This window comes from Bemisia tabaci, chromosome 8, assembly GCF_918797505.1.
Source record: "Bemisia tabaci chromosome 8, PGI_BMITA_v3".
NCBI classification, from domain to species: Eukaryota; Metazoa; Arthropoda; class Insecta; order Hemiptera; family Aleyrodidae; genus Bemisia; species Bemisia tabaci.
In genome coordinates this window covers 26,104,659-26,132,117 of record NC_092800.1, presented here as the reverse complement: position 1 = coordinate 26,132,117, position 27,459 = coordinate 26,104,659, and the positions used below count along the sequence as shown (strand labels likewise).

The 27,459-nt window shown below is 38.3% G+C and overlaps 3 protein-coding genes across 7 annotated transcripts in view; 2 read left to right on the top strand and 1 right to left on the bottom strand.

Moving 5' to 3' along the window:
- Positions 1-27,459, top strand: part of LOC109035465 (uncharacterized) — a 61,154-nt gene that overhangs the window by 2,215 nt on the left and 31,480 nt on the right. For 3 of the 5 annotated variants that reach the window (XM_072303500.1, XM_072303501.1, XM_072303502.1), the window contains one exon: positions 1,718-1,882. In XM_072303500.1, coding sequence (XP_072159601.1) covers positions 1,870-1,882 — 13 coding nt within the window. In that variant the 5' untranslated portion in view covers positions 1,718-1,869. Of the gene's footprint in view, positions 1-1,717; positions 1,883-26,027; positions 26,152-27,459 lie in introns of those variants that run through there. The other 2 variants (XM_072303499.1, XM_019049115.2) reach the window with 1 other exon arrangement.
- Positions 1,910-8,406, top strand: LOC140225250 (uncharacterized). The gene is made up of 4 exons (XM_072303503.1): positions 1,910-2,379; positions 2,989-3,183; positions 4,200-4,394; positions 5,592-8,406. Exon 4 carries the CDS (start codon positions 6,126-6,128, stop codon positions 7,947-7,949), a length of 1,824 nt encoding a protein of 607 aa, XP_072159604.1. The 5' UTR covers positions 1,910-2,379; positions 2,989-3,183; positions 4,200-4,394; positions 5,592-6,125; the 3' UTR covers positions 7,950-8,406.
- LOC109035467 (tubulin alpha-1 chain) lies at positions 13,397-25,568 on the bottom strand. The gene is made up of 5 exons (XM_019049118.2): positions 25,405-25,568; positions 23,082-23,304; positions 22,020-22,321; positions 14,633-15,160; positions 13,397-13,857 (listed from the first exon to the last, which is right to left on the bottom strand). Exons 1-5 carry the CDS (start codon positions 25,405-25,407, stop codon positions 13,561-13,563), a joined length of 1,353 nt encoding a protein of 450 aa, XP_018904663.1. The 5' UTR covers positions 25,408-25,568; the 3' UTR covers positions 13,397-13,560.

Here is a 27,459-nt window from a genome sequence, read left to right as displayed (position 1 = left end):
ATTTATTTCAAACTCAAGAAACATTCAAGAAAGTGAATTCTCCCAAAACTTGTTTTTTGGCTTATGCAAGAGTCATTTTTAGAAAATTTGTCTTAATGTTTTGGTGGGTGATAGAGATAAGTGAGGCGTTTTTCAGCTTTGGCATCAAAAAATAAATGAAATTAGCTCCATAAGAAACCTAAATGCAATAATTTTTCCGTCCTTTCACATGAAAAACAAATGCATCAGTTTTACATGGGAGTATATAGGCTGATTATGCAATTGGATTAGAGAAACCTAACTTGAACATGGTGCACTCTGTTGAGCAAGTAACGGCATACCTACCTTCATTTTTTTTTGTCCCATCTGTTTGAACTTAACTTGTTGATAACCATGCCCATATCTGCCTTTTGAACATTTGGGCATTTTTATGCCCATTTTTAGGTGTTGGTTTTTGGTTTGATGGAGTATTTCTCCACTCGTCAAACATATTAATATTATAATGTTACAAAAACTTAAAAATAAAAATTTGAGGAATTTAACTGAATTAGTATATTTTAATGATACCCGGAGCCTTAGGGCATGTGTTAGTTTAGTTAAATTCCCACATTTTCTTTATTCGTCTCCATAATGTTTTAATTTCAATGCGTGTGACTTGTGGAGTAATACACCATCAAACCAAGAACCAAGACTTGGAGACTTTGGACCTCAAATGCTACCAATGCGCATAGTCTAAGTTCATAAACAAGTTAAAGTAGAATAGGACGAAAGGAAGAACAATGGAAAAACCTAGTTATCAGACACTGCGGGGATGAGCAGTCAGGCAAGCAGTATAAGTATGTTTTCATGAACAATTTGAGCTGCTAAATCATAAACTAACCCCGATTATTTGTCTCGATACGCAGAAAATTCCCTGAAAACTAGACTAGCGAATTTTATTAAGAGGTTTGGTAGCACTTTAACTCCGGAACCTTCCAGCTGCCATTTTATTTTGAGCTCGTTAATTCTGATTCGTTTACATATGAATTGCAACGTTGGTGGGTAATTTTGATACTGCCTTGCGAGGTAGTCCTAGGAAAGGTTCAATCTATCGAAAATTGACCGGATCTGATTGGTCAAATCTGTTGGTAACGGTGTCCATCAGTGTTGATGGTTGATGAGACAAAACAGGGCAGAACTTCCCAAAGAGGCTTGGAACTTTAAGTGAAATTCGCTTAATATTCCTTAGAAAACCCTGTTCCTTGAGAAAAATAACGATTTTCAGACTCTGAGCTAAAAATCATGTAAGGATCAGCCATAGAATCCCTAATATTTTTAGTTGCAGACTTGTGTTCTAGCTATTTTTTTTTCATTATCTATCTGTTTTTCAAAGAATCAAATTTCTCAAAGAAAAGTTTTTCAAAACCTATCTCCTATTGTTGACAATTGAATTTTTGGCAGGTATTTATCGATCTATGGCCGTCTACCTTCAAAAGGGCAAAACAGGTGTGATTCACTCCATTAGCCTCTTGAGAATGTTTTAATTCCAATATTTTCAGAGATTCCTCTTTCGGACAAGTTTTACATGGTAGCACAGGCATGTAGGTGAATTAAAGTACTTGGGTGAGAGGGAGAGAGGGAAATCCTTGTGGGATTTTATCTTGCCAGTTTATTTTATTTTTTTAACAGTATTTTAGCATTTATTTGAAACTTTACTCCAGATTTATTCTGTAATCTTGATATGTTTCTCTGTCAATAGTTCATCCGTAATGGCACTGTGTAACGAGGAATTTCTCAGAAAGATTGAGTTGGAATTAACTTATAGGAGCTTTTTTTGTCTACAAAAGATCGTCTTTCTACATAGCAAGTGATTTACTCCTCAGTATCGTGAAGTTATTCCAAAAGCAAACCATGAGTCTTCATGGTGAGTATTTTCTTTCTTATAAATTAACAAGTAGAAAATGATTTGTTTAAACCATTCTAAAAGCTGAAAGTGTGTACCATCAAAACTTTCAAAATCCATATAAATATGTAAATTTCTCCTCATATGGTTAATTTCTTAAAAAAAAAAAAAATGCGCTGTGGTTAAAATGCTGTGTCTGTTACGTAACCGACAAAATCTGACAGCAATGGCTGTCCGCCATATTGGAATGGGTTGCCTGTCGTATTTGTAAACATCCGGCACCTGTTGCTATCGTCTGATAACGACAGAATATTTTCTCATTAAGAGGTAAAATTAGCTTTAATTGTCTCTTTTCAGATTAATAAGTATATAAATGAAAGCTTTTAAGTGATTTTCTTCCCTACGATAGTTATTTTCAACTTTTTACAAGCTCTTAGCGTTGGCTCTCCTCAATAATTTCTGATGGGATGTTCTGAGTGTTTATGAGTATGACGAGCTTACTCACACATCTCCTATAGGCAAGCTGCTACTCTACTCACATTGAAATATTGAGATTGAAGTAAATTGGCAGCAGTTCAGTTTAAGAATCTCTGCAATGTTCTACTTCATGAAGTTTTAATGAAAATTGCTTGGTTATTGAAACATTACCTAGACCGCAGTGGTTGTAAATGGCGAAACATTGGGCCACCATTTGTCAGTCATCTCAGCACATAACAGAGTGTAAGAATTCTCTTGTCTAGTAGACATGAACAATTTCCTCTGCCTCCTGCAGATTTCAGCACAATGAAACTTCATAGTTTCCTACTGACCCATATTTAATATCTCAAATAGATTTTTCACTGAAGTAGTATCAAAGTGTCCTAACTCCTGCTTTTCATAGAATTAAGCCGCAAAATTTTACCAATTTTATAGTTAGCTAAATGGCACTCTCTAAGAACAGGAACTCTCAAGCTCAGTAGCAAATATTTCAGGAGAGGGACTGAGTGAATTTGAAGACTGACAGGAGAAAATTCAAAGTCTTTTCTCTCCCCTAAAAAATTGATGTTTCGTTTTATTGATTACTTAAAATCTTCCTTGCCTGCATTTTCAATTTGTAACTGAAAGTTATTGGTTTGTCTTTTTATCAGGAACCAGAAGGTAGCAAAGCCCTTTTTTCATCTTGGTATTTGAATTATGGTCAAGTTGGTTTTGGATTCATTGCTGATTGTCCCTGGATGGATTTGTTGTTGAATACCTAATTTACCTATGTTTACTCATGTGCCCTTCATCGGTTGCTGTTATTCCTATCAGTCAGATGTGTGTGCTTTGGATTGGCAGTCTCTGTGAGTATTTTTCATTTTTTATGTTTTGGAATTGGTCCGTACTTGTGAAAAGTTCAATGCTAGAATTTTTAGGTACCCTGCATTTTAACCAACACAGCCTTCCAAAGGGCTAAACGCCAAGAGAACTATTCTCATTAGGAAGTACCTAAATTTTACTTTGAGGAGGTACACATTGTAAGTAAGTTGCAGATCTTTTAGGTACTTTGCATTCCTACAAAAATAGCTTTCAAAAAGGCTGAACACCTGTACAACTATTCTCATCAGCAGGCCGGTTGTTGATATTTAGTGCCTGTCGGGCAGAATGGGTGAAATGGCGGAGTAGGCCATGTCGTATTGCTACTTCGTTGTGCCTATGTTGAATGGAATTCCGAATTTACAACATGCTAAATGCACCTCTTCAGTTCCTGACAGCATGTTGTCAATTTTACCTGATGAAGGCACAGAAAAGCAGCAATACGACACAGCAGACCAATCACACACCTCCAAGTGACTATGTCCGGTCGACAAACACAAAATATCATGAATCAGCCTGCTGGAAGTAAAGTTTACTTTGAGGAGGTACACATCATAAAACTTAGAAGCAAATATTTCGGGAGAGGGAGTGTGAGTGTAGATGAAGACTTGGCTGTCTTAAGAGAAAATTAAAAGTCTTTTCTGCCGTACCCTACTGTGCTAAGGACACACGCTGTATGAACCTTCAGGCATTGCAAAATTTTGATTGATAAAACACAAATTTCCTTGTAAATTCATGAATATGTTTCTTCCAATTTTTTGGTAAATGTTGTTCACAATATCACCCTAAGCTCCTGGAAATTTCAAGGTAAAATAATATTCATAGCTGTCCTCAAAACTATACATTTGACTGAAGGAACTTTGGCAACACTCGAATGTTCATACGGCGTTCTTCCTTAGCACTGCAGTATAAAATTAAGATACCTATGATTTTACTGAGGAAAATCTTTTTTATCTGCACTTTCAATTTGTAACTCATAGTTATTTGTTTGTCTTTTTATCAGGAACCAGAAGGTAGCAAAGCCTTTTTTTCATCTTGGTATTTGAATTATAAGCAAGTTGGTTTTGGATTCATTGCTGATTTTCCCTGGATGGATTTGTTGTTGAATACCTAATTTACCTATGTTTACTCATGTGCCCTTTATTGGTTGCCATTATTCCTATCAGTCAGATGTGTGTGCTTTGGATTGACAGTCTCTGTGAGTATTTTTCATATTTTATATTTTGGATTGTTCCGTACTTGTGAAAAGTTCAATGCTAGAATTTTTAGGTACCTTGAATTTCTACAAACAGAGCCTTCAAAAGGGCTAAACACCAATACAACCATTCTCATTGGGAAGTAAATTTTACTTTGAGGAGGCACACATAATTTCAGACCTTACTGTGGTTTGTGCAAGACTGAGAGGAGAACTTTAATGTAAGAAGGTTTAATGTGAAAAAAACTGCTGAATGGAATGTTTTCATTCTCACACACCCATTCAAGGGATCCAGGAAATATGCCAGAATCAACTCCATTGGTATAAAAAATTAGTCTAAATCAGATTTGGTAAATACTTTTTGCTGACACAGTACTGCTGTGTTAAAAAAGAATGCCATTTGAACATTGGAGAGTTGCCAAATTTCCTTCGATAAAATATGTATTTTCGAGGAGTAGGTAATGCATGATAATTCTTGAAATTATCAGACATCTTAGATTAAATTGTGAACAAAATTGTCCTATGAATTTTAAAAAAATGTTCACAATTTTCCCAGTAAATTATTTGTTGTCGCAGGAAGTATGGCAACGTTTGAAGGTTCAGCAGGCGCTTTTCCCTAGCATGGCAGTGCAGGGTAATTAATTTTGATCCAAATGCTGCACTTGGTATCTTTTATATTTTAAAAAAAAGCTAGAGGAAAATTTCTTGGAAATGCAAAAATGGTGCCGCCATTTTATTTTTTAGTGTTTTCAAGTGTGGGAGACAAACTGATAACTGTAAAAGAATGCAATCTTTGTCTTGAATTGTTAGAATTTGTGACCTTCTGTAGACTCTTGCCTAACAAACAATAGGAATTATTATGCTCGAGACCTTGAGGCCTAGCAATAATATTTTAGTCCCAAATCTGACAGAGTCATTTGTTTTTGCAGGATGCGAGTGACTAAGTTGAAATTTTTTGGTATTAAAATCTTCATCTTACATTTCATTCTGTTTTCATGAATCTACACAGGGTCACCAATATTAATTATTACTAGCAATGATGGTATTCTCTCTAAATTAATTTGTCCCACATTTTCGAAAATGCTAAAGATCAAAGTAAGGACGCTATCATTCTTGTTATTGTCAATTCACTTTTAAGATTTCACGGAATAGTTGTACAATCTCCTTCTAATCCTTGACCTTTCATCCCCTTTGTTACAGGAAAAAGTAGTAATTGAGCGTTGTAATTTTAAGAAGTAAGCCCCCAAGTAATCTATCTGATCTGCTTCAATTTCCCATCCGATCATCCCAGTCCTAAAATAAAATGGAAAGGAAAAGTCAAAGAGTTGAAGGAAAGCCTCCCATCAAGTTTTCTCCTGAACGTCCCCAGCGCAAGAAGCCCAAAATTTTACAGACGTGTAATACCTCCAATCGTCCAAATGACCTTACTAAAAACAGAATGCATGTATACAGGAGCTCTTTGTCTGAAGAGAAAAAAGAGAAAATTAAAGAGCGAGACCAAGAGTATCAACGACAAAAGAGAAAATCCGTGAAAGAGCTCTCTATTGTTGAGAGCAAAACAAGAAGAAATGCGTGGAAGAACCAAAAAAGTCAGCGTAGGACCCGAAAATCATCATCCCAGAAGTCATCAAGCATCAAGATGAGGCTGTTGCTTCTCCCCAACTAAATGTTACTCCTAAATTCTTAAAAAAGTTAGTTCTTGAATCCAAACAAAAAATTAGAGGACGAAAGAAAATGAAGGCAGGGCGTCAAGCTATGTACCGTAAGCTGAAAAAAGCCCAAAATACAATTCTAAAACAATGTAAACAAATTAAAAGTTTACAGCGACAAATTCTTAGATGGAATTCAAAGACAAAATTGAAAGCCAATCATTCCCCCCCCAGGGACAAAATTAATCAAATACTCCAGGGAAATAAAGTTGCAGACTCTGTTAAGAAAAAGTTAATATTCAATGAAACAATATGTGATACGCTAATTGAGAAAATAAAGTCAATGAGTGCTAAAGAAAAGCAAGTTGTGGATAAATTGCTTTATAGCGAAAAATTTCAACAATCTAACCTCTGTAATGTTGAAAACAATCTTGTAAATAGTAAAATGCTTTTAGGAACAGGAATTTTTGAAAAACCATTGCTAGAATATGAACGAGAAACTAGGAGTGACAAAATCTCTGCAAAGTGCAAAGGGATCATCGAGAAATTTTTCCTTGATGATGTTTTAAGTAAAGTGTGTCCGGGGAAAAAAGATATTGTCAAACATGAAGGCAAAATTGAACAAAAACGTCGACTTCTCTACCCCGTTAATTACTGCTATGCCAGATTTTGCGAGAGATTTGATTCCTTCAAAATAGGTTACGTAAAATTCTTAGAATGTAAGCCGTGGTGGGTTGCCCCCCAAAAAGTAAAAGATAGAGACACATGTGCCCGTTTGCCTTGTGAAAACTTCAAATTCCTTGTAGAACGCCTCCATAATTTAAGACTGTTAAAATCCAGTGTGCCCCTTACAGTGTGTAAAATAAAAGGTTTAGAAATTAATATAAATGAAGAGAATGAGTCAATGACGTGCGAGTTTTTCCAATGGGAAAAAGTACTCAAAGAGAGAGTAATTAGAGGAAAAACAAAGGAATTCCAAAAAATGGAAAAAGTAAAAAGAACTTGTTGTGTAAAAGAACTTTTAGGTGAATTTTTTCGGCCAAAAAATGTATATGTTGAGCATATGGATATTGTTTTTCATCAGCTGGGTCAACTTAAGAAAAAAAGAGAAAAAGGAGTAGTAGATGAGTTAAATATACAAGTTGACTTTGCTGAAAATTATGAATCAAAGTATACATCTGAGGTCCAGACCATGCACTTCGGTGCCAATAAGGCTCAAATGTCCATTCATACAGGAGTTGCTTATAATAATGGATTGCACTCATCTTTTGCCACTATCTCGGACAACACTGATCACAAAGCACATACTGTCTGGGCCCATTTATTGCCAATTCTGTTGTGGCTGGCAGAACAGTATCCAAATGTTAATACTATAATTTTTTTTTCCGATGGACCAACATCACAGTACAAGAACCGCTTTAATATTTTCCTTTGTTATAATGTAGTTAAACCAATTTTTAATCATTTAAAATTTGTCAGCTGGAACTGGTCTGCCAGTGGGCATGGAAAGGGACCTCAAGATGGAGTTGGGGCTGTCATCAAAAGAAACGCAGATTCCGCTGTATGCGAAGGCTTAGATATCGACGATATCGTTTCTGCAGAAAGTTTGGTCAGAGCGAACAGCAGCAGTTCCCTAAAAGTAGATCTTGTAGACCTTAAAGCAATGGATTTCATGCAAACAAAAGTATTAGGAAAAATTCCTGCAATTCCTCGCATCCAAACAACCTATCAAATTACCTGGGCAGTTGGTGAAGATAAATTATATCTTCGCCGGCTGTCCTGCTTTACTTGTCCTTTCAACCAAGTGTGTGAACACTTTCCTCTTGGAGTAGGATTTTTAAACTATCCACCTGTATGGGAGTCCCACCTTGAAGCTCCTCTCCGGTTAATTATCAAGCGTGTCCTATAGATTATGATTTTAACTTGAACTTCTCATTTTTCCTTCAATGAACCTTCATAGGAACATTTTTTTTCCTATTCATTTTGAATGATGGCCATTATTTTCAGTAGAAGGTTTCTTTATTTTTTCTTATTTGTTCGAACTCCTGTTTGTAATAATAATAAGTATATCAATAATAATTATTTTATTCATTAATTAGGCTCAGTTACAACAAGCAATGTAAGGTCACTCAGACTTCTCTCCTAATACATGGGGTGTTGTATGGGTTAATGTTCATTAAATTTGTGGGGGAAACTCTTTTTCAGATGTTTTTGGTATTAAACATTGAACTTCTTACTTAGGTAACTTAACTTTCTTCAACTTGAACTTTAATTTTACTGTAACTCGAACTTTTTTTTTAATAAATAGCTTTGGTATCTCACTAGTCAAGTGTATAATTTTAAACATTTTTTTTTACTTTCATGTGTTCCAGGGTGCAAACATGTTGAGGGCAACAGTTCCAGACATGGTCCAGAACTTGTTCCAGACCTGTTGCAGAACTTGTTCCAGACGTCGACTTAACATGTACTCCTAATAAGCTGCATTGATTTTATTTTATTTTTTACATTATTTACATCCTTTTTTTGTGCGTCAAATGGACATATTTCTGCCAAACAGCACTATGTGCATTATGACATGAGCCCTGAGACCCATAAGAATATATGCATAACAGGGCTCACGTCATAAAGCACTTAGTTCCGTTTAACAGAAATCCGTCCAAATGACTCTCTGAAGTAGTTGATCTTTCTTTTAAACCAACTTTGATTTTTAAATTTTGAGGATTTAGGTGCAAGATTTTCTTAGAACGTCAAAAACTTATCACAATGTGAGATCAAGCCTAACAAATTGGCAGACCTGCCCTCAGAAAAACTACAGTCCCTCACTGAGTTTTCAACTCATAATAGTGAAATTGTGTAGAACAAAGACAAAGGTACACAGGCAGCCCAAGAGGGGAATAGTAGAAGCAACACAAGGAAACAGTGGAAGCAAGGCTAAAACACTTAAAAATACACAGGACGTTTCGATGTCTTGCGACACCATTATCAACCGCTAAAAAAGTACAAAAATATAAAAGAAATTAAAATTAAAAGAGACAAGCACGGTGTTACACGGTGTGTTCTTTTTTGTTTTTGCACTTTCTAGCGGTTGATAATGGTGTCGCAAGACACCGAAACGTCCCGTGTATTTTTATGTATTTTAGCCTTGGTTCCGCTGTTTCCTTGTTTTGCCTCTAAAATGGTGTACTTGCATTCTTCAATATTTGTATTTATTCTGTCAGAAGAGCCCTTGAAAAGAGGCTGAGCGGTCTTAGGCTGCAGTTGCATCTGATTCCTCAATTTTATAAAGATAAAATGTATTGCATTTAGCCAAAAGAAAGCAACGCAATTACAGTGTTTTCAAAATCCAGCAACTTCTTCTTCCCTTTTAAAAATACTCATTTCATGTACAGTATTAAAATTCAAACAACTATTTTCCTCTAAAATCAGCAATTTTTTTGGTGAGAAGTGGAAGATATTTACTAATCTGAGAGATTATTTAGATGATTATGAAGAAACAACATCTTCACAACACTGTAAATCGTGCTGGATCCTTTTTCCTAGATGCAATCCAAATGTATTAGTTACCAAATCGAATTTTTTGTTCAATTATATTTTTTGTTATTTCTCCCCTAAGAGGGCTTGATTCATTTCATTCCAAAGATTTCAAATATACCTAGTTTTTTTATTTTCCTAGAAGAAGTCTCTGTGATTTTTTCCTTCCTTTTCAAAAATAAAATAAAATAAGTTAAACTGTCGTCAAGAGATCAATTCATAAAGTAACACCTGGTAGTTATCTTTTGTACGAGATTTTCCTCCTGTTGCTATATAGTTTTGCCATTTATTTTTTGAAAGTTCAACTGTGATCTGAATTTATAGAATATCCAGGATGAAATTTGTTGATTGCCGTCTGCGATTCGTCTCTTTTAAGTACAGTGTTTGAAACAGAGTAACAAGGAGTATATATCTGTAGCAGTATTTACTCTTCGTTATCAGGGGAAGATTAGTAGGTCACATTTTACAAAAGGGAACCAAGTTTCATTTTTGAAAAACATAATTTATGAGTGTTTAAGCTTGAATGGTGGCTACTTCCTAATTCTTAAATTTCTGAAGTTCTCAAAAGAGATCGAAGGCCCAACAATGAATTCACTAGTTTTCTTTTCAAAGTACGGCCTTTGAAAGAGTACAGTTCTATAAGAATTTCTCTGAGTTTCAATAAAATGCAGCATAATTTACTAGCCAGGAAATAAACTCTCCAGTTTTTCTGCAAAATGCCAGCAAACGCACCTGTAGGATCATTCCATGCCACAACAAACCAAGACAGAAAAATTTTCTTTTTTCTTTTCGTTTTCTCAGACAAGAAAGTTGGGCAATTTTCTTTGAGGCAATAATAAAGACAAATAAAAAAAGAGAGAAGGAAAAAAATGGAGTCAATCCTATCAAATGTTTCGGAAATATTCCTGAAAAAAAGGAACTTTCAATTTAAACGTCTCCTTGAAAGAAAAATGCCTAAATTTTGAGTGTTACTTGGATGCAATCATGTAATAGAAGTTGCTAAAATTTAAAAGAAGGTTGGTTTAAATATCCTTCTTCCATCGAAGTAATTAAATTTGAGAGATTGAGTCCCATCAAGTTTCCAAGGGAGCGTTACGTTGCAAAATCCTGTGGTCTCACCAGAAACGCAGGATTTAAATTTTTGTAGGGCTTCTTCCATGAAAAAAAGATAAAGGTTGAAGCTTTCATTGCAGGTTGTAACGCACACCTTTTTTTTTTTTAAAAAAAAAAAAAAAAAAACTTTAAAAATCATCATTGGCAGATATTTGCTGTTTTCTAATTGCATTCCAAAATTGTGTGAAACGTGTTCCATCTGAAACGCTCCCCAATTTATCAGGCGTTTCTCTTAGATAAATTCAATAAAGGTCAGCGTCAAACACTGAAACAGCAAAGTTTTTTTCTATCACTTTTAATTCTGGGATCCTACGTGCAGGAGTAAAAATTTTAAATTTTTAGTTGAGTTCACCTCTCACACCCAAAACAAAGAAATGCCTCTACCAAGCGGTATTAAGGAATGAAAACTCAAAAAATTCGCTTTTTCTTTAACTAAACAAGTGCCAAAATACTTAAATATCTTCTTCCAAATACTTGATATGCTTTTCCTTGACCCAGACTTACATGGAGAAGTGAGGAATACAAAGCGCCCTCATTTTTGTGGGTATGCAATATGCATGGTAGGATATCCTGCGTGGAAAGCCAGCCTCCATTACACTGACATCCTACTCGCCCACAACTTGGTACAAAATGCATATTTTGTGTGCCAAAGCTGGAGAAAGAACGTTCAATACCTACAGGATAACATATTGAAATTTCATCAAAATTCGTGCAATTTTTTTTTCGCGGTGTTGGGTGTTGCACAGCTCAACAATTCCTGTTATCATGAAATCACCCACATAGGAATCAATGGTCAAATCGCAAATTCCTCACACATGCAACATCTCCATTCCCTGAATTTTTGTGTGAAGTACCTAAGTTTTCCCCGTCGTCGCCAATTCCCGGACTTTCCCAGTTTTCCAAACTGCTGGCAACCCTGTATTTTGACACCTATGAACCTAAGAAAATTTATAGAATACTGATCCAAGAAAGTTAAAAAGCCCTGTAGGTGAATACTGGAGCTTATGCCACTGGTTGAAAAACAACTGTGAATCCTGACCTCACTGCTCTTTGCCCAGAGGACTATTTGGAGTGTAGAATGTTCAGTTTTGTTTCCAAGAATATAATTGGGTAGAGCTTACTGAGAGCTGCTATTAAAGAAAAAATTGTACTGCCTAGCTAGAATAGAACCGAAGCTATTCAATTTGGAAGGTAAAATTGTGTTGTAACTTGAGGATTTTAGGTGAAATTCCACCCACCCATATTTTCAGCCCCTTTCCGCAATAGCAGCTTAGAATCTTTCATTCCTCAGTATCTCAGTTTTATAGCATCAGAAAGGGCAGCAAAATTAAAATGGAGTTGGGCAGGGCATGCGGCCAGGATGAAGGAGACCAATAGATTAACAATGTGGAAACCGGACGGCAAAAGGAACAAGGGCAGACAGCCGATAAGATGGAGCAATGAACTGGTGACCCAACTAGTGGAACCCAGGGGGAAGGATCGGGGACATTGGCACAACTTGGAGACAAGTGCAATTGCGAGGATGTCAACATTTTAAACAAACCTCTAGAACTCCAATTATCTATCCAACCTCCCGCAAGGGAGAGGCCAGGCCCCTAAGGGGTGTATTAGGCTTTTCTAATTCTAATTCGATCTCAGTTACAAAAGGATACTAAATTTTATTAATATCAGAGGGGGCTAAGAGACTATGATTGATGTGGCATCGAATTGCCTGATCATTTCTGTACTTGCTCTTCCACATAAATCAGGAGGAGCAGGTAATAGTTATTGAGAATTGAAAGAAAATAGTCTATGAATCATCACCATTGTAGGAAAAAAAACACCCTCTTTCTCTGCAACGACAGCGCCATTGGGATGAAGCACAGTAAAATTGAACAATTATTAACATCCACTGATTCCATGTTAGAAAATGAAATAAAAATTTACATCTAAATAGGTACTCTCGTAGTTTCTGATGGACAATTGAATCAATGTAAGAATTTGCAAGGTGACAAACATACTTGGACGTATTTATGCTACCAGGAACGATGCGCAAGTGGAAATATGATTGATGGGTGTGCTCGTTAGTTGTGGGCCATAAGAATGAATGGAAATTTAAAGGCGTCAACAGCAACAATACATACCGGGCACGACGGAAGATCAGTGGCGGGACTCTTTAACCAATGAGCCCTGTCCACAACGCTATTAGCACATGCCCGCGGTTCATGAGTTAGCATATTTTGGCACTTCGTTCCTTTTGATTTAATGAAAAATCCCGCTTTACCATTTTCTCAGAAGGAACTGTACCCACATTAACATTGCTTCTTATACGGCATGCGCGAGCACACCCCATCTTTCCACTTGCACATAGTTCTTTTAGCATAAATACGTCAATTTCATTTAATCATTCCCCGACTTCTTCAAAGGAAATTTCCAGACTTTTTTACAGTAACAAAAGGGCATTTAATTGATGAGATCAAAACGTTGGCACAACAACGCTATCGGCTGACCCGCTGCAGACCCAATTTTACGTTAAACCCCGCTCCACAAGAAATTCCCCTACCGTTGACGAAACTCCTTTTTTTTGCCCAGATTTTTCCTGGTCGAGTTGCATTCCCTGACTTTTCCCGGTTGCTAGCAACCTTGAATTTGTGTTATCATACTTTGCATGAGCTTTGGTTCTACTCATGGGAGTGATGGATTTTACTTTTGCACAAGAACAACACAGTTGAGTGATTCTCTCATTCTCTTTTAATTCGTAACAATACTTGAAAAATGTAAAAAAATGAAAATAACATCACATAACATAAAGGAACACAAGACAAGCAACAGTACTTAAGAAATAATCAAAGCAGACAATAAAGCATTTTCCGTTTTGTTGAGAATTTTCTTCATTATTAATATTCTTCGGCTCCTTCACCTTCACCTTCGACTGAGTCCATGCCAACTTCCTCGTAGTCCTTCTCGAGGGCAGCTAAGTCCTCGCGAGCTTCTGAGAATTCTCCTTCTTCCATACCTTCTCCCACGTACCAGTGAACGAAGGCGCGTTTTGCATACATCAGGTCGAACTTGTGGTCAAGACGGGCCCAAGCTTCAGCAATGGCGGTGGTGTTGGACAACATGCACACGGCTCTCTGGACCTTGGCAAGATCTCCACCCGGAACAACGGTAGGTGGTTGGTAGTTGATACCAACCTGATAACAGAAAAAAGGTTGGATTAGAAACAAATGGTACGCAGATACTTGAAGAGAATCAGAAACTTATCAACTTGGTTATCTCTGTCAATTTGATTAATTCAAGCCAATGAGTGTTCGCATGCCTTTGACTTGAAGTCATATGCACGTTACTGCTGTTGGCACCTCTCCAATTTTGAGTCTAGTCCAAAGATCTTTAAGGAACTTGTGAAAATGATATACTAGTGGTGTTAGATGCCAACTTTTAATAACTTGAAGGCACTTTTTCCAAACCTTCAGTTCTAAAAAATCATCTTACAGTGTTGATTTTGGGGTGAAATGTGCCCTCCTTAGATGGCCTGTATTCCTTCAATTTTGAATCTGATCCAAAGTTCATTAGGAACTTGAAGAAATGATACTTATACAAGTGGGGCTTGATACCAATTTTCAAAGAAAAATAGGCATTTGTTCAAAATTTAAAGTTATACCAAAAGAGCTCACAGTGTGAATTTTGGTATTTTGCTCATAATCTTGCTTCACCTCTAGCCTCTGCCCACCTCCCAAATTTTGCTGTTTGCAAAAATCACTTGACAAGCATCAGGGGACCATACATATATCTCATAGATATCTAGACCATTGATATCTTTCAAACAGCAAAGTTGTTCAATTTATGGAGGGAATGCTAAATTGAAAATTTGAAAAAAGCAAGGATGTAAAAGTAATTTGAAGCTACATTATTGGAATAGAATAAAAATTGGAAAAAATAAAAATGAGAGACCATAAAACCTAGACATACCTTGAACCCAGTGGGACACCAGTCAACGAATTGGATGGTTCTCTTGGTCTTGATGGTTGCGATAGCAGCATTGACGTCTTTGGGCACAACATCTCCTCGGTACAGCATACAACAGGCCATGTATTTACCGTGACGGGGGTCACACTTGACCATTTGGTTGGCAGGCTCAAAACAGGCATTGGTGATCTCAGCAACAGACAGCTGTTCATGGTAAGCCTTTTCAGCAGAAATAACAGGGGCGTAGGTGACCAAAGGGAAGTGGATACGTGGGTATGGGACCAGGTTAGTCTGGAACTCAGTCAAGTCAACGTTAAGGGCACCATCGAATCGGAGGGAAGCTGTGATAGAGGAGACGATTTGACCAATGAGCCTGTTGAGGTTGGTGTATGTGGGGCGCTCAATGTCTAAGTTACGGCGGCAGATGTCGTAGATGGCTTCGTTGTCGACCATAAAGGCGCAGTCGGAGTGTTCCAGGGTAGTGTGCGTGGTTAGGATGGAATTGTAGGGTTCAACAACAGCGGTAGATACCTAAGGGGAAAAAAAAATTGTCAGAATCAAATATTGGAGAAATCAACTGTTGGGTAGAGGGTAACAAGGTGATTCTTGTCTCTCTTGCAAGATCTGTAACAAAGTGTCTCGTCATTTAATGCAGGTTCAATTCTTCTAGAATCACCATTCAATCATTTTCCAGTAACAGACCTTGCAAGGGTTTTTCTTCATTCAGGCGATACTAGTAATGCTTGATGAGAATCAGCAGTCAAGCTCTGATGCCTTGGGTTGATTTTCTCACATACTTACCTACCTACAGCTTTCAAGCGATGTCTTCGCTCGTGATAGAGCGCCTGACAAACTGCCTACTGAAACTTGGCGTATTAAAAGGCATATGAGCCTCTTCTTAGCGGATACGTAAAATGCTTCCCTCCTAACAACTAAATGTTGGCAGGAATAGGTCTGTAACCCATCCCAAAATGTTGGTAGGCGCTGATGTATATTATAATTTTTTGTACGTGCCGGCCGCCCATCCCTTGTTTCCCTTCAATTTCTTTTTTCAACTTTGTGACAGTTGTTAGTGTTTCCTATCTTTCAAGAAAAAAATTCATGTCAGTTTTCAGAGGGACCTCTTTGATATATAAAACAAACCATTACACTGAAAGTCAAGTGATGGTTGGTGTCTCTCAAGCAGAAAGTTGGAAAGTTTCGAAGAATTTTGCCTCCAGCTGTGGGCAAATTTCGGGAAAGTTGGGCCGTTTTCATATCACTCCTTTTAAGCGATAAATCAAAACGTATTCCAGGCCATTGTGCTTTGAGGTATTTGATTTGTTCGGGGAAAAACTTTGGCATGTATATTGCATATCGCATGGGCATTGAGGGGGAAATTGAGCCGTTTTAATATCACCTACTTTTTAATGATGAATTCAAGCCGCAGAGCTACTGCATGTTCTTGGCATATTCTGTATTTAAATGATCTGAGTTTTTTGGGATTGGGCCGACATTTTGTACATTAATCTATTTTTGTTTTTTGAGGAAAGATATCCTTTCTTTTTGGTATGACTCACTATCAAGTCAGGAAATAAAAATATTTACGAATATTTTCTTCTGTGAGGCTTTTAGTTGGTACCTACAAAATCAATCCATGATGTGCTCTTCAGAGAACATAGTCCCAATGATGACTCATATGATACTTGAAATACAGCTGTTAGATGTATGCCATTGCAGAGTAAGGCACTTTACGGGAAGCGACCTTCCTTCTCCCCTTATGGTCCCACATATACCAAATCTTGCATTTTGGCTCACGTTAAAAGTGCAAGAGTTTGAGCCATTGCAGCAGTTCATCAGGATGATTGGAGATTTTCAATCATCTAAGATTGCCTGGCTTCATAACTTGGAATTTTCTTTTGTTTATATTGAAGCGACCTCCCTTCTCCCCTTACAGTCGCACCTACACCACACCTTGCGCTTCGAGTGCACTTCAGAAATACAAGAGTTTGTGCCATTGCGGCTTTTCATCAGAATGATTGGAGATGTTCAATCATCGGAGCATGCCTGGCTTCCCAACTTGGATTCTTTTAGAAACGGTTAGCGGCCAAATTATTTCGTATCCTCTGCTACCATAAACTGATCGAGATTGAAGGATCACAGAATTGGTAAGGAGATTACAATTCATCATTGCAAAGTAATAGTCTCTTCATAGCAGAGGAACTTTGGAAATAGAGCTCTTGATTCGGCATTACAGCCGGTTCATTTCTCAATACTCTTTTCATAGTTTCTTCCAAAGGTAAGGGCAAATGAATGGTATGACCGACCACTTTGGAATTCAAAAGAGAAGGTAGAAGGTTCTTTGCTAACACAGAGCCTGCTTTGGCGACAACTAGGGTTCCTTCCAGTAAACAATTTTCCTCATTTTTTCCAGTAGTGAAATATTCTTCCAAGTTGGTATGTTTGATCAGCTTTCAATTTTTTTAACTGAAAACATGCACGAGGGCTCAACATTTGGTGTCCCTCTGCACTGGCCATCCATATCATCAATACCAATGCTGACACCTGCCTCGTTTGCTAAGGATTCATCACTAATGACAAAAACAACTGCTTCCTCTCCGGAGCAATGGTTTGTTCCGCAGTGGAGTTTCTGTCGCAGCCTCTCAGTTCTATTGGCATTGGTCCTTGTCGAGTGGAAAACTCAAGTAAGCGCTCCATATCAGGACCCGCTTCATTTCTGTTTCCATTTTCGACTTTAACATCACCAAAAAGTGACTTAAGGACTAACAACAACTCACCACTGTGCGGAAGAGGCAGCTGTACCCGAGGCACAGATCATCCGATGACCGAAACCTCATAAGTCCCGCCAACAATTTGATGGCCACTCTCGACATGAGGTTCCTTCCAGCTACACTTTTCCGAATTTTTTCCAGTAGTGAAATATTCTTCAGAGTAGCTATGTTTGATCAGCTTTCAATTTATTTGAACTGAAAACATGCTAACATACAGCTGTTACATGTGTGCCATTGCAGAGTACGGCACTTGTCGGGTGCTTCCGATAAGATAATTGATTAGAATTGTAAGGATTCCATCAAATTTAGTTGTAATTTTATTTCTGTTTACCGGGAAGCGACCTTCCTTCTCCCCTTATGGTCCCACATATACCAAATCTTGCATTTTGGCTCACGTTAAAAGTGCAAGAGTTTGAGCCATTGCAGCAGTTCATATGGATGATTGGAGATTTTCAATCATCTAAGCTTGCCTGGCTTCATAACTTGGAATTTTCTTTTGTTTTGGAGATGTTCAATCATCGGAGCATGCCTGGCTTCCCAACTTGGATTCTTTTAGAAACGGTTAGCGGCCAAATTATTTCGTATCCCCTGCTACCATAAACTGATCGAGATTGAAGGATCACAGAATTGGTTAGAAGATTACAATTCATCATTGCAAAGTAATAGTCTCTTCATAGCACAGGAACTTTGGAAATAGAGCTCTTGATTCGGCATTACAGCCGGTTCATTTCTCAATACTCTTTTCATAGTTTCTTCCAAAGGTAAGGGCAAATAAGTGGTTTGACCGACCACTTCGGAATTTAAAAGAGAAGCTAGAAGGTTCTTCGCTAACACAGAGCCTGCTTTTGCGACAACTGCGGTTCCTTCCGGTAAATAATTTTCCTCATTTTTTCCAGTAGTGAAATATTCTTCCAAGTTGGTATGTTTGATCAGCTTTCAATTTTTTTAACTGAAAACATGCACGAGGGCTCAACATTTGGTGTCCCTCTGCACTGGCCATCCATATCATCAATACCAATGCTGACACTTGCCTCTTTTGCTAAGGATTCATCACTAATGACAAAAACAACTGCTTCCTCTCCGGAGCAATGGTTTGTTCCGCAGTGGAGTTTCTGTCGCACCCTCTCAGTTCTACTGGCATTGGTCCTTGTCGAGTGGAAAACTCAAGTAAGCGCTCCATATCAGGACCCGCTTCATTTCTGTTTCCATTTTCGACTTTAACATCACCAAAAAGTGACTTAAGGACTAACAACAACTCACCACTGTGTGGAAGAGATAGCTGTACCCGAGGCAGAGATCATCCGATGACCGAAACCTCATAGGTCCCGCCAACAATTTGATGGCCACTCTCAACATGAGGTTCCTTCCAGCTACACTTTTCCGAATTTTTTCCAGTAGTGAAATATTCTTCAGAGTAGCTATGTTTGATCAGCTTTCAATTTATTTGAACTGAAAACATGCACAAGGGCTCAACATTTGCTGTCGCTCTGCACTCGGCATCCATGTCATCAATAACAATGCTGACACCTGCCTCGTCTGCAAAGGATTAATCACTACCGACGAGAACAACTGCTACCTCTCGGGGTGCAATGAATGGTTTGTTCCCCAATGGAATTTCTGTCGCAGCCTCTCAGTTCTACTGGCTTTGGTCCTTGTTAAGTGGAAAACTCAAATTATGTTACTGCATACTATTTCTGTAAAGAGCCTAGGACACAACTTACACAAGTACTGGTTTTGGCTTAGGAGGTAACTCAGCTTATGCTACTGCAAATTCTATGTGTAAAGAGTGTATAACTCAAATGACACAGGTGCAGATTTTAGCATAAAGAGGAAAAACTCACCTTATGCTACTGCACACAATTTCTCTGAAGAGCATAAAAATCAACATACACAAGTACAGATTTTGGCATAAAGAGGTAAAACTCAGCTCAGCTACTGCAGACAAATTGTGTCAAGAGTGTTACCTCAAATTACACACATCAGATTTTGGCATAAAGTGATAACTCAGCTAATGCTACTGCAAATTCTTTGTGTAAAGAGGGTATTACTTAAATTACACGAGTGCAGATTTTGGCAGATAGTAAAACTCAGCTTGTGCTACTGGAAATTATTTGTGTGAAGAGTGCAAAACTCAAATTACACGAGTGCAGATTTTGGCATAAAGAAGTATAGCTCAACATATGCTACTGAAAATTCTTGTGTGAAGAGTGTGGGACCCATCTTACACAAGTAGAGATTTTGGCAGAACCAGGTATAACTGGGCATTTGCTACTGCAAATAATTTGTGTAAGGAGTGTTAACTCAAATTACACGAGTGTAGATTCCGGCACAAAGAGATAATACTCAGCTTATGCTACTCCAAATTATTTGTGTAAAAAGTATAAAACTCAAATCACACGAGTGCAGATTTTGGCATAAAGAGATAATACTCGGCTTATGCTACTCCAAATTATTTGTGTAAAGAGTGTAAAACTCAATTTACACCGGTACAGATTTTGACATAAAGAGGTATAACTCAGCTTACGCTACTGCACATAATTTGTGTAAAGAGCGTAGGACTCATCTTACACAGGTAAAGATTATCGCATTAAGAGGTAGAACTCAGCTTATGCTACTGCACATAATTTGTGTAAGGAGTGTAAAACTCAAATTACACAAGTGCAGATTTTCGCATAAAGAGGTACAACTCAGCTAATGCTCCTCCAAATTCTTTGTGTAAAGAATGTTAACTCAAATTACACGAGTGTAGATTCCGGCATAAAGAGATAATACTCAGCTTATGCTACTCCAAATTATTTGTGTAAAGAGTGTAAAATTCAAATTCCACGAGTGCAGAATTTAGCATAAAGAGGTATACATCAGCTTATGCTACTGCACATAATTTGTGTAAAGAGCGTAAGATTCTTCTTACACAGGTACAGATTTTCACATAATGAGGTATGACTCAGCTTATGCTACTGCACATAATTTGTGTTAGGAGTGTAAAACTCAAATTACACAGTGCAGATTTCGCATAAAGAGGTAGAACTCGGCTTATGCTACTGCACATAATTTGTGTAAAGAGCGTAGGACTCATCTTACACAGGTACAGATTTTCGCATAAAGAGGTATAACTCAGCTTATGCTACTGCACATATTTGTGTTAGGAGTGTAAAACTCAAATTACACAGGCAGATTTCGCATAAAGAGGTAAACTCACTATGCTACTGCACTAATTTGTGTAAAGAGCGTAGGACTCATCTTACACAGGTACAGATTTTCGCATAAAGAGGTATAACTCAGCTAATGCTACTGCACATATTTGTGTTAGGAGTGTAAAACTCAAATTACACAAGTGCAGATTATCGCATAAAGAGGTAGAACTCGGCTTATGCTACTGCACATAATTTGTGTAAAGAGCGTAGGACTCATCTTACACAGGTACAGATTTTCGCATAAAGAGGTATAACTCAGCTTATGCTACTGCACATGATTTGCGTAAGGAGTGTAAAACTCAAATTACACAAGTGCAGATTTTCGCATAAAGAGGTAGAACTCGGCTTATGCTACTGCACATAATTTGTGTAAAGAGCGTAGGACTCATCTTACACAGGTACAGATTTTCGCATAAAGAGGTAGAACTCGGCTTATGCTACTGCACATATTTGTGTTAGGAGTGTAAAACTCAAATTACACATGCGCAGATTTTCGCATAAAGAGGTACAACTCAGCTAATGCTCCTCCAAATTCTTTGTGTAAAGAATGATTACTCAAATTACACGAGTGTAGATTCCGGCATAAAGAGATAATACTCAGCTTATGCTACTCCAAATTATTTGTGTAAAGAGTGTAAAATTCAAATTCCACGAGTGCAGAATTTGGCATAAAGAGGTATAGATCAGCTTATGCTACTGCACATAATTTGTGTAAAGAGCGTAGGACTCATCTTACACAGGTACAGATTTTCGCATAAAGAGGTATAACTCAGCTTATGCTACTGCACATAATTTGTGTTAGGAGTGTAAAACTCAAATTACACAAGTGCAGATTTTCGCATAAAGAGGTAGAACTCGGCTTATGCTACTGCACATAATTTGTGTAAAGAGCGTAGGACTCATCTTACACAGGTACAGATTTTCGCATAAAGAGGTAGAACTCGGCTTATGCTACTGCACATGATTTGCGTAAGGAGTGTAAAACTCAAATTACACAAGTGCAGATTTTCGCATAAAGAGGTACAACTCAGCTAATGCTCCTCCATATTCTTTGTGTAAATAGTGTTAACTCAAATTACACGAGTGTAGATTTCGGCATAAAGAGATAATACTCAGCTTATGCTACTCCAAATTATTTGTGTAAAGAGTGTAAAACTCAAATTCCACAAGTGCAGATTTTGGCATAAAGAGGTATAGCTCAACATATGCAGCTGCAAATTCTAGTGTAAAGAGCGTAGGACTCATCTTACACAAGTACAGTTATTGGCATAAAGAGGCAGAACTCAGCTTATGCTACTGCACACAAGTTGTGTAAAGAGTGTAAAACTCAATTTACAGCGGTACAGATTTTGGCAGAACGAGGTATAACTCAGGTTATGCTACTGCGCATAATTTGTGGAATGAGGAGTTTGAGATTGAACAAACCTGAGGTGCAGGGTAAATAGCAAATTCCAATTTACTCTTCTTGCCATAGTCAACTGAGAGTCGTTCCATGAGAAGGGAGGTGAAACCAGATCCGGTACCACCACCGAAGGAGTGGAAGATTAGGAAACCCTGGAGACCAGTACATTGGTCAGCTAATCTACGGATGCGGTCCAATACTATGTCTACAATTTCCTTTCCAATGGTGTAATGACCACGTGCGTAATTGTTGGCGGCATCTTCCTTTCCAGTGATCAACTGTTCAGGGTGGAACAGCTGTCTATATGTGCCTGTTCTGACTTCATCTGGGAACAGAATGAGATTTGCATACAGGCTTCATGCTAGTTTCTTTGAGAAAATCTCTAACAGAGTTAAGGCGGCCACAACAGTATACTTTCAGACCCTTTAATTAAGCTTTACAGGTCTATTGAACGACTCATCAAGACCCATCAAAAAGTCTTTAGGGACAGCTGAAGACTATTTTTACATAGGAAATTTAAGTACTTTCAAAAATATTCTTTGTAAATTAGAGCATTAAGAAAAAGGGAGAGAACCTGATAACGGTATTTTTAAAATTGTCCATCTTCTTCTTTGCTTTGGAAAAATGCGATATTAACTTACTTTTGATGTGAAATGTACAAGACCATTTTCTGTGAAAGTCAACAAATAAAGAAGAGCTCAGAGTACTTCAAACGGTGTCCAAGGAGTAACCTCCATTTCATGTGCAGGTTGAAACAAATTTCCATATTTTCCTCACTTTCAGATTCCCTGACTTTTTATTATATACTGTGACTCCAAAGTCCCAAATTTTCTTACCTTCGAGAATAATTCCACTGACTGCTGGACACTTTCCCCTCAAAATTAGGTGCATAGCATTTATTAAACTTAAGACAAAATTCTACTTCATCAGGATCCGATGATAGAAAAAGGCATCAGAGGCTCTTAACACTGACTCAAATGCCATCAGTTGAAATTGTTACATCAATGCAAGACTCACAAACCTCCCTAACTTTCTAAAGTCCTATTTTATTCCTGGCTTTTCAAGGTTTTACGGATAATACTTACCAACAACAGTGGGTTCTAGATCTACGAACACAGCTCGGGGAACATGCTTTCCAGCTCCAGTCTCGCTGAAGAAAGTGTTAAAACTGTCGTCTCCACTACCAATAGTCTTATCAGAGGGCATCTGACCGTCAGGCTGGATGCCATGCTCAAGGCAGTACAGCTCCCAGCAGGCATTACCAATCTGGACTCCTGCTTGCCCGACATGCACTGAGATACATTCACGCTGTAGAACAGAAACATTATTTCATCAGATTTTGAATATTATCTCCAAGTTATATGAAAATATATCAGATACAAATTAAAGTGTTGAATGTCCAAACGATGAATGAGAAATCAAAGGTCTTCAAACCGTCTTTGATTCAAAACTCAGGCAGATTTCAATGAGAAAATATTATTTACCAATTTACAGTCGACAAAGTGACTAACTGCAATGGGTTTATGGAGGTTTGCAATTGAGGCCTACGCTGGCTGCCTCCCACAAAAAATAGATGAAAAGAATGTCATGCACCTAAGTAAGTTGATTCGACAGTTGCCATCTTTTTGTCAGAGCTACTGGCGATACATCGCATCAATTCTTTCTATACTTTCAGCTACTTGTCATGTTTTTCAAATTTTGAGATGGCACTTCTGTTGTCAAAGAAATTCATGTACCAAATACAAAAAAGATATTCAGCATAGTAAAGGCAGGGTTTTTATAGGGAGGAAAATATCGCATTTGATACTGATATCGAAACTGCACTCGAATGCGATATATATCCTCTGAAAAAACCCTGCCTTTAGTACGATGAAATTTGATGTCAAGTGGACCGAGTTCATCAGAAAGGAACCAACCCACATTTTTGAAAAAATTGAGTTAGGAATGTTTTTGAGTTCCACTGGTCCGATATATTCCCCTGCCGTAAACTCGGAGTCAAGAAAAAAATATTAGTCCGTGTCAAGAGGGGCTAAAGTTTATTTTCTTCATTGAGCCTTATGAAGAAATAAAACTTCAGCCCTTTTTCTCAGTTTCAACCTTATGTGGGTTGGTTCCTTTCTGTTAAACTCTGTCCAAATTTGGTACATGAATTCTTTAGTCTCATGACAACAGAAGTGCTATCTCACAATTCGGAAAAATGACAAGAAGCTAAAATTATGGAACGAATTGATGGGATACCTATATCTAACGTCGCTCTGACACAAAAAAAGGCAACCGTCGAATCACCATAATGAAGACGAAGGAGGGCAATTAGCTTGCAGTAATTGAGGCTGACATTCTTACTTTGAATGGTTTTCCTTAAAGTACCCTCAACCTTTTCGATGAACATTTCTAACTTGATTTGGGTGGAAGGAAAATGAGGGTCCCCCTCAACCATCCCATACATTATGCTGTCCAACTTACTACCTTATCACTATCCAATAAGGAGAGGCGATGAAATATCTTTTTTTTCATCCATCAGTTGTGATCTTCTATGCTTGAATCTGATATGTTCCAAACTTCGTGTCAGTTTTAGGTTCAGAGAGATATCTAACATTTGACAATGTCCTCATGGTGTTTACAGACGGATCAACCCGTCACGCAAACTCAGTTACCCGATTGCCCTTCGCTGCATGTGCTTCCGTGGTCCATCGAATCACCTTAAAAGGCAACAATCCCTCATCATCTGTGTTCGGTAAGGCCACATAGAATTTCAAGGAGTGGGGAGTGGGCGAGCCTCCCTGCATATCCTACATGAGGTAGGCTCATCTAAGGGGTGACCCATCACCAAAGTTTTTCAAAACCAAGACAATTGAGAGGAGTATCACAGCTCTTGGTGGGGCTGAGGCTACTCGGACTTGTTGAAAGCGATTAAGTTGGTGACGAAAATTTAAATAGGGTAAGAAGTGTGAGACATGGAAGACACCTGTATAATTACAACAGGCCATTGAACACATTGAAAATGTAATCCGACATGGGCGACTTGTCCACATGTCGAATCCTCAGGGTGTCAACAGGGAGTTAGGCCTGAGACTGAGAGAGGATACTGTAACTTTGATAGAAATAAAGTGGATAGTGAAAGCCCGTTTCAGCTGATGGCGACCGAGCACTCTTTCGCTAGGAAGCCTATTGACGCTGAACGAAATCAAACAGAAAAGAGTGTAAGCCGACGAAAAACATCCGCTATGTGAAAAGGAAGGCTGTTAAGCTGGGGGAAACAGTTGAGATGTCTTCACGAGTTCGGGTTTCGTCGATTTCAGAGAGCTGTTGCACCGTGACAAACCGAACTAACCGTCCAAAAACTGCGCAAATATTGAAGCTAGATGGTCAAGTACAAAGGATATAAAGTCGGTAAAGATGAAAACTTACCATTTTGAATGAGGTGAAATCGAAATCCACGGAAAGTAAAGTAGGTTGAGGACTAGAAACTCGGGAGTGTGCGAAGCTGCGAACAACGGAGCGGCTTTGCACACGACAACGATCTGACTAATTCAATTCAATATGGCGGATGGCCGTTACGCCGTTTACCGTGCAACGGATTTTAGGGCGTGGTTTGATTTTACTTCTGATTTTTCCAATTATTCCTCTTTTCGAACAAAAGGAATTTTAACGGCAAATTCTGAACCAGGCCTTTTGATTGGTCCAGAGCGGTTCATTCCATTTATTCCGAGTTGAACCAAATTAGGCGGGAATTACAAATAATTCCGGATATCCTGTTTCCCTAATCGTTTCCGTTTCCGGTACAGTGTTGCCAGTTTAACTCAACAAACCAAACTGACAACACTGTTTAACAGGAAACGGAAACGATGTGGTAAACAGGATATCCGGAATTATTTGTAATTCCCGCCTAATTTGGTTCAACTCGGAATAAATGGAATGAACCGCTCTGGACCAATCAAAACGCCTGGTTCAGAATTTGCCGTTAAAATTCCTTTTGTTCGAAAAGAGGAATAATTGGGAAAATGTATCAATTTTGAACCATGGCGGCAAGTTTTGTTTATTTATTTATATGTTTTTCCACGTGCTTCGCGAGGTCCACACGGTTCTTAAAAAATGAAATAATAACTGATAAGGGAGTTGAAGATCTTCCAACGTCAACGTCTCTTTTGTGTTCGCGTAAGTTCCACTGTTTCCAACAAATTTTCCAAGGTTTTTCGCAGATCCTTATTCAGAAATTCATTACGTTCACGTACTTCTTTTGAGACTTTACAAGTCCCCTTATTTTGAGTCCCCTTACCAGCAAGACTTAAAAGTACTGGATGGACATTCCGTGCCATCCCCCTCGTGTTTTTCTCAGCGAAATCTGCATGTGGTATTCAATCTAATTTCGCCGTCGTTTCCCCGCGTGTTCATAAGTGGTGACTTGTTCATTGGTCACCGATATTTTTCGATGACTGCTGATGCGAATTCTTCAACTATGAGCTAGAGCATCATACTAGTCCGGCTCTCACGCCGAATTTCATGGAGTGAAAACCCGTCGCAATTCTCACCTGTACTGCCTAAGCTGGGGAAAGTTTATCCCATCTTTTGCTTCGCCAAGATGGTGGGATCGCTCCAATTTTCCTCTGAAGACATAAAGTGTTAGGTATCAGGGTGTTGTACTTATGCAGTTTGTGTTTCTTGCCTAGCTCTTCCCTTGCCAGTGTAACGTACTCCAACATCAGTTGGGTGAGGTGAAGACGTCGAAAACACAACACAAAATAAGTAGGGTATCATCAAGTATAATCTCAAACTAGCTATAACTGCTCTAAAACTAGTGTCTGAACAAGCATGCGGTGACCAGAGTTGTGGCCAGAGTCTGAGTACGAGTGTGACCTGTCCTGGTCGCTGCCATGGGGATAATGATGATGAAAGGAAAGATGGCGAAGAGAAAGCCAGGGACTATCCATGCCAGGCGGTGCTGGGGTAATGGGAGTTTGGGGAGTGTCGGACAAGGGTGGCGCCTGGCGCAGGGTTGGAAAGAGACAGGCGCTAGGCTAATGAATAGAGATAGATATGATAAAGAAGTATGGCATGGCACCGCACTATAGGTATAGGAAGGAACACTACAAGATGAAATGTCAGGTATCAGGGCGTCGCTCTTAGGAGGCTCGTGTTCTTGCCTAGCTCCTCCTTTCCTCTGGGTTAATCAGCGATGTTTTCTCATTGAATGCACTCCGTTCACTCAAAGCGGGGAGAACTATCCTTTATTTGGATAAAAAGTCAAAATCTATTGAGATTCTTTACTTAGTCAATGCCATACACTTATTGGACACCATTGACACTAGTTCAACCATGCCAATAATTGAAGACAAATCATCCTAGAAGAATGTTCATGAGGGCATCTCTTACTTACAGCAGTTATATTCTGGTTCATCTTTTCCTGCTTCACTGATCGCCAGAAATGTATGTACTCAACTAGATGATTGTGATGGTACCCGCATT